Raw genomic sequence first — 6,642 nt, 5'->3', positions numbered from 1 at the left:
CTCACTCCCTCACTCACTCACTCTCACTCTCTGTTTCTACCATGCTATTTTTTTCCATCCTCACGAGATCCTCCCCTTTCCTCCCTTCATCTTTAGTAGAGGGAAATCCCTGCCCAGAGGGAGGAGGGGGAGGGGGAGTCGGTTAGTGTGTGTGTGTGTGTGTGTATGTGTATGTGTATGTGTGAGAGCTAGAGAGGCGAGAGGGTGATGTGAGAAAATGTGAATAAATGTGACCTGCCAGTGACCCCGGTGTTGTGTGTGTGTGTCTGTCTGTGTGTATATGTGTGTGTGCCAGTTTAATGAATGGGAACCTGTGAGTCATCAGACTGGCGTGCTAATAGTGAGAAGTCCTGAGCTGAAGTTAAGGATGAGCGCTACTATGTCACACAGACACACACAGACACACACACACACACAACATAAACAAACAATCACTCACTCTCATGCACACATACACAACTTGCTGTCTCCTGTCTGCAGGTCAGGCCGTAATCTGTCAGAGTCAGGGTTTAGATCATTGTTTCCCGGTGACTCCAAGAGCCGGCAGTGGTTGAGGGAGGAGGGTGATGGGAAGTTGGGGTGGGGGCGGTGGGGGGTTGGCATGCTGTGATGAGCTGGAAGATTCAACATTTTCGCTTGCTGTGCACTCAAAAGCCAGTTAGCTTGACACAAACTGTGTTCCTCTGTGCAGCGCTCAGGAATTTCTTAATGGGATTTAGGATTGCCAAAAGCAGCATGTGTTCCTGAAAGCCCCCAGCAGTGCTCAGCCTCTCCACAAGACTATCCCGCTTCACTATCAGCTATCTCCTTTATTTCTGGAGATGTGCTTTAAATTCTCTGGAATCTTTCAATTTTACAAACCTGAGGACTTTTTATTGTCGTTTCCCCAGTACTCAGTGTGTGCATGTGCTTGTTTTGCAGCTGGTTCTGGATCCCTGCAAGGACCCCAGACTCCTCAGTCCACCAGTAGTTCCATGGCAGAGGGGGGAGACCTGAAGCCCCCCACCCCAGCCTCCACCCCGCACACGCAAATGCCTCCAATGCCTGTCGCCAGGTACAAGTTAGAAGCCACAATATCATGTTTCTATGATGTTAACAATATCAGGAGTCATCACAATAAAATGAAACTGATCCTTCTGGAGAAACGGGATCATTGCATCAGGAAATAGTAATAGAATACAGCAAACAGGAAAATATGCTTTAAGTTATGTAATGGTAGGTCATGTTAAGATATACACAAACTAACCAGCTTGTTAATACATTTTTAAGAGGAGTATAATAATGAAGAACACAAGCATGGGGTCTGGAAAATGACTGCAGTAACATACAAAATATAAAGTACAGTATTATGAATGTGCCCCACAAAAGTGAAGAATAAGTAGATGCATTCACTGCACATGGCATCCACGCAGTTTTGAATGTCTTGAAATATATGGACGGACATTTGTTATTACTTGGCCTTAAAAAAAATGTCTGATATAAAAAATGCAACTCAATCTCTCAATTCTTGAACTGTTGGGTGCCAAGGTATAGCAGGGCTATTACACAATAAACAAAACAGGAACATTAAGAATTTTGAAACAAACCATGTAGGAGTCCTGGATCTATTGAAAATAATATCTATGAACCAAAAACTTCTCTATTTTACTAACAAGCCCCCTGCACTCCTACAGGAGTAGCGTTAATCTGCATGACCCCTTTGCTGATGGCGGAGACCCTGCATTTTCCAGAAGGAACGCCATGACTCCCAACTCACAGGGCTACCAGCCCGGAATGGGTGGCCCAGAGATGATGGGTCGAATGGGTCCCTACGAGTCCAACAAGGACCCCTTCGGTGGCATGAGGAAAGGTGAGCGACTGCCAAACAAACCGGCTGATCAGATGCTGTAGGAGTTCTGTGAGAGCTGAAACTAACATCAATCTGTGTTTTTCTATTTTCTAAGCTGGAGAGCAGTTCATGCAACCAGGCCCTAACAGTGGAATGGGAGAACAGTATAACAGAGGCCCACCAGGCCCTATGGGCAACATGCAGATGGGCCAGAGGCAACAGTACCCTTACGGATATGACCGAAGGTAAGCACACTGTATAATTCAACGTAATATTTGAATGATGTATAAATCTGTAAAACATCCGCTGTCCGTATGGATATTAAGTCAGATCAACGGAGTGTTGTTTGTTGGGTTTACAGGCAGGAGCCAGGCATAGGCCCTGACGGCAGCATGGGACCAGGGGCTCCTCAGCCCAACATGATGCCTTCTGGAGCTGACACAGGGATGTACTCACCCAGCCGCCCTCCACCACAGCAACGGTCAGTACCATTCAGTGCCAAGATTTGTCTTTCTTTAAAGAGAGAGGTTGTTGTAAGGCATTTTGCCAGTGTGATCATTTTCAAAACACTGCAGGATTGTCAGCGTTGGAGTTTGATACTACAACTGCCTGTGCATTTACTGTAAAGAAGTAATGGTGTGAACTTTTGTTATTGTTGTCAGGCATGACTCCTATACCAATCAGTTCCCTGGCCAAGGAGCTCCCCCTGGTGGCCCGTACCCAAATCAACAGCCAGGAATGTATCCACAGCAGCAACCGGTAAGAACATTTTGTTCGGTGTTTGCAGTTATCTTACTAGAACTTGATTTCTCTCTTTTAAACACTGCCCTAATTATAGATATATGTTTACTATATATGCAGTAAAGGTAAACTTTCATATCTGTGCTGCCATTGAACAGACGCAAGAATTAATTCTTCTTAAAATTATTGTAAAAAGATGATGAACTACGACATGTAATGCTGAATGTTGTCTTTGACAGAACTACAAGCGTCCTGTAGATGGGGGGTACGGTCCTCCAGCCAAGCGCCATGAAGGTGAAATGTACAACGTGCCCTACACTGGTCAGCAGCAGCCAGGACCACAGTCCTCTGGGCCCCAAGGCCAACAGGACATGTATAACCAGTATAATGCATACCCTGGAGGGGACCGCAGACCACCAGGCCCACAGAACCAGTTTCCCTTCCCTTTCGGCCGGGACAGAGGACCGTCATCTGCAGGCCCCAACTCCCAGGCTCCAATGGCTCCCCAGATGATGGCAAGCCCCATGCCATCAGGTCCCGACGGCCCCCAGGGTCCTATGTGGCAGGGCCGCAATGAGATGGGCTACCCCAACTATCCCAACCGACAGGGACCTCCTGTACCAGGCCAGGGCCCCGGTTATCACGGCATGAACCGCTCAGAGGAGATGATGCCGGCAGACCAACGCATGAACCACGAGGGTCAGTGGCCCGGTCACGTCAACCAACGGCAGCCGCCATTTGGCCCCAGTAGCTCTGGACCTCCCATGACCAGACCCCTGCCATCCACCTACCAGACTTCCCAGAACCACATTCCTCAGGTGTCGAGCCCAGCGCCCATGCCACGGCCCATGGAAAGCAGGACGTCGCCCAGCAAGTCACTCTACATTCATCCGGCCATTAAGATGCAGAAAGCTGGACCCCCAGTTCCTGCCTCCCACATAGGCCAGGCCCCTGTGCAGCAACCCATGATCAGGCGAGATGTGGCCTTCCCTCCTGGCTCTGTTGAGGCCTCCCAACCCCACCTCAAGCCTCGCAGGCGGCTCACCATGAAAGACATTGGTACAGTATTTATATTTCATGCCTCACTCTGTATTTTCATGTTGCATGGGTGTGCACAGCAGTGACTAGAGTAAAATGTCACCTGTTTAACTCAACAAGTCCTAAAACGTTATTGACTCTGCTTATTAAGAACAATGACAAATAGACTGGAGTCTACAGGGCTGCTTTTGACCATGTCTTTTAATGAATTGCCTCAGTACTAATCACCACCAACTATCTGGTGAATGACCACCTGCCTGTCTGACCTGAATTTGCCATTTGATACCCTTGGCTTGGCTGTGGGAGATTGAATTGAATTGTATATCAGATAAAAGCAGCTTATTTGGAAAAGGTGACATGAGTAATTAGGAATTAAATGAATGCCAGTCCTGATGGTGCAGATCAGTGAACCTATATCTGTCATTCACAGCTGTAATATCTGATCATGATCCAGTTGGCTCATATTCATTCTGTTTTTGTCGTTTTGCAGGCACTCCTGAGGCTTGGAGAGTGATGATGTCACTAAAGTCGGGCTTACTAGCTGAAAGCACCTGGGCCTTGGACACCATTAACATTTTACTGTATGATGACAATAGCATTTCTACTTTTAACTTGTGCCAGGTAAGTTCCACAAACCCACATCTGTTAAATTTCCAGTAACACAACAAAATGATGCATCTTATCACATGGTGTACGAGTTTATAGGATTGTTTTGGTGACTTTCTTCTTCTTCTCTTTCCCAGCTGCCTGGATTCCTGGAGCTGGTGGTGGAGTACTTCAGACGCTGCCTCATCGAGATCTTTGGCATCTTAAAGGAGTACGAAGTAGGAGACCAGGGCCAGCGCACCCTCATAGACCCCAATGCTGCTGAGGACTCTGATGATGAAATTCCCATGCCTGAGGGCGAGGGCATGGATGTGGACGAAGAGGACGAAGAGGACGAGGAGGTAGAGGACACAAAGGCCAATCCTGACACCTCCTCACTGGTCCAGGTGAAACAGGAGGAGGACAGCTCACAGAAAGACAAGTCTTCTGAAGACGAGGAAGAGGAGAAGGAAAGGGACTCTTCTAACAAGGAACCCAGTACCTCTACCTCAGGGTCCTCCCAGGACCCCAACCTCCACTCGGAAAAGCCCAAGCAGGCTAGCAAGTTTGATAAACTCCCCATCAAGGTGGTGCGAAAGAAGAATCCCTTCCTGGTGAACCACTCGTCCAAACTTGGGCAGCGGCAGAGCTTTGATAGCGGCCTGATACACTGGAGCATTGGTGGTGGTGACACCACTGAACACATCCAGACCCACTTTGAGAGCCGGATGGCTCTTCTCAAGCAGCGGAAACGCACACAAGCAGCCACTGAGAGCCGCAAGAAGGTCCAGGTGACTGAGACTGTGACGGAAAACCCTGATAAATCCAAGTCCAACGGGGAGGACAAGCCTCGGCAGCAGCAGCCACCCCAGTCTTCTGAACCTCAGAAGTCTCCAGCGGAGAAGACTCCTCCACCTCTTCCCATTGGCGCACCGGTCACTGCCACCATCGATGATGTACTATCTGCCCGCCCTGGGTCGGTCACGGAGGAAGTGGTTCGCGGAGGCGCTGAAGAGCAGAAAGAGAACGGCAAGTACCTGTTCAGCATCAACCCTGACCTCCAGAGCCGACGCAACATCAAGATCCTGGAGGACGAGCCTCACAGCAAGGACGAGACGCCGCTCAGCACTCTGTCGGACTGGCAGGACTCACTAGCTCGGCGCTGCATCTGCATTTCCAACATAGTGCGCAGCCTCTCCTTCATCCCCGGGAACGACCTGGAGATGTCGAAACACCCAGGCCTCCTGCTGCTGTTGGGCCGCCTGGTGCTGCTCCACCACAGGCACCCCGAACGCAAACAGGCGCCAGTCACCTATGAGAAGGAGGAAGAGGAAGATGAAGGCGTGAGCTGTGAGAGAGATGAGTGGTGGTGGGACTGCCTCGAGGTGTTAAGAGAGAACTGCCTGGTCACTCTGGCGAACATCTCAGGCCAGCTGGACCTTTCTATCTACCCAGAGAGTATATGCCTGCCGCTGCTGGATGGCCTGCTCCACTGGGCTGTCTGCCCCTCAGCAGAGGCCCTGGACCCCTTCCCCACACTGGGGCCCCACGGCTCACTTTCCCCCCAGAGACTGGTCCTCGAGACCCTCAGCAAGCTCAGCATCCAGGACAACAATGTCGACCTCATTCTGGCAACACCACCGTTCAGCCGCTTGGAGAAGCTGTACGGCTCGCTTGTGCGCCTGGTCGGTGAACGCAAGGTGGCCGTTTGCCGGGAAATGGCGGTCGTCCTGTTGGCTAACTTGGCGCAGGGTGACAACCTAGCGGCGCGGGCTATTGCTGTGCAGAAAGGCAGCGTGGGTAACCTGCTGGGCTTCCTGGAGGACAGCCTAGCTGCCACACAGTACCAGCAGAGCCAGAGCTCCCTGCTACAAATGCAGGGCGCACCTCAGTTTGAGCCCACGAGTGTGGACATGATGCGGCGGGCGGCCCGGGCCCTACACGCCCTGGCTAAGGTGGAGGAGAACCACTCGGAGTTCACTTTGTACGAGTCGCGGCTACTGGACATCTCAGTGTCCCCACTTATGAACTCTCTGGTGTCCCAAGTGATCTGTGACGTACTGTTTCTGATTGGCCAGTCATGACAGCCGTGGGGAGGTTTCAGCTCTGCCTCTTTCCGTTCCCAGTCACCCCCCTTTTTTTTGTATGTGTGTGTGTCTGTTGCGTGTGAGTGAAAAGAGCAAAACTGACTGTCCTTTTTTTTTTTTTTTTTTTTTATGCAAAATCACCTCGGATTCCACTGTCTTTCTACCCCTGCTTCTCACTAAAGGAAGGAATATCATGAAGTAGCTGTGGATTTTAAACGTCTGAAATGGAAAGATACTGACAAAGAAGAGCAGATTGGGACCCAGGCATAGGACAGAGTGCGCTGCCCTGCGGAAAGGACTTGTTTTTTAATGAAAAGAAAAATCTCCAGAAAAAAGAAGAAACTGTAACCAAAGTTGCTGTCT

The 6,642-nt window shown here is 50.0% G+C and overlaps 1 protein-coding gene across 1 annotated transcript in view; it reads left to right on the top strand.

Moving 5' to 3' along the window:
- The window catches only part of arid1ab (AT rich interactive domain 1Ab (SWI-like)), a 50,444-nt gene extending 43,808 nt beyond the window's left edge, over positions 1-6,636 (top strand). Inside the window, exons 15-22 of the mRNA XM_035681199.1 lie at positions 922-1,054; positions 1,674-1,849; positions 1,944-2,073; positions 2,190-2,309; positions 2,491-2,587; positions 2,809-3,628; positions 4,098-4,228; positions 4,351-6,636. Coding sequence (XP_035537092.1) covers positions 922-1,054; positions 1,674-1,849; positions 1,944-2,073; positions 2,190-2,309; positions 2,491-2,587; positions 2,809-3,628; positions 4,098-4,228; positions 4,351-6,276 — 3,533 coding nt within the window. The 3' untranslated portion in view covers positions 6,277-6,636. The remainder of the gene's footprint in view (positions 1-921; positions 1,055-1,673; positions 1,850-1,943; positions 2,074-2,189; positions 2,310-2,490; positions 2,588-2,808; positions 3,629-4,097; positions 4,229-4,350) is intronic.
- The last annotated feature ends 6 nt before the right edge of the window (positions 6,637-6,642 follow it).

Source organism: Morone saxatilis, unplaced genomic scaffold (genome assembly GCF_004916995.1).
Source record: "Morone saxatilis isolate NCDOM2014 unplaced genomic scaffold, NCSU_SB_2.0 Contig9, whole genome shotgun sequence".
Taxonomy (NCBI): Eukaryota; Metazoa; Chordata; class Actinopteri; family Moronidae; genus Morone; species Morone saxatilis.
Note: the sequence above shows the minus strand (reverse complement) of the source record. Positions and strands in the feature narration are given on the sequence as shown.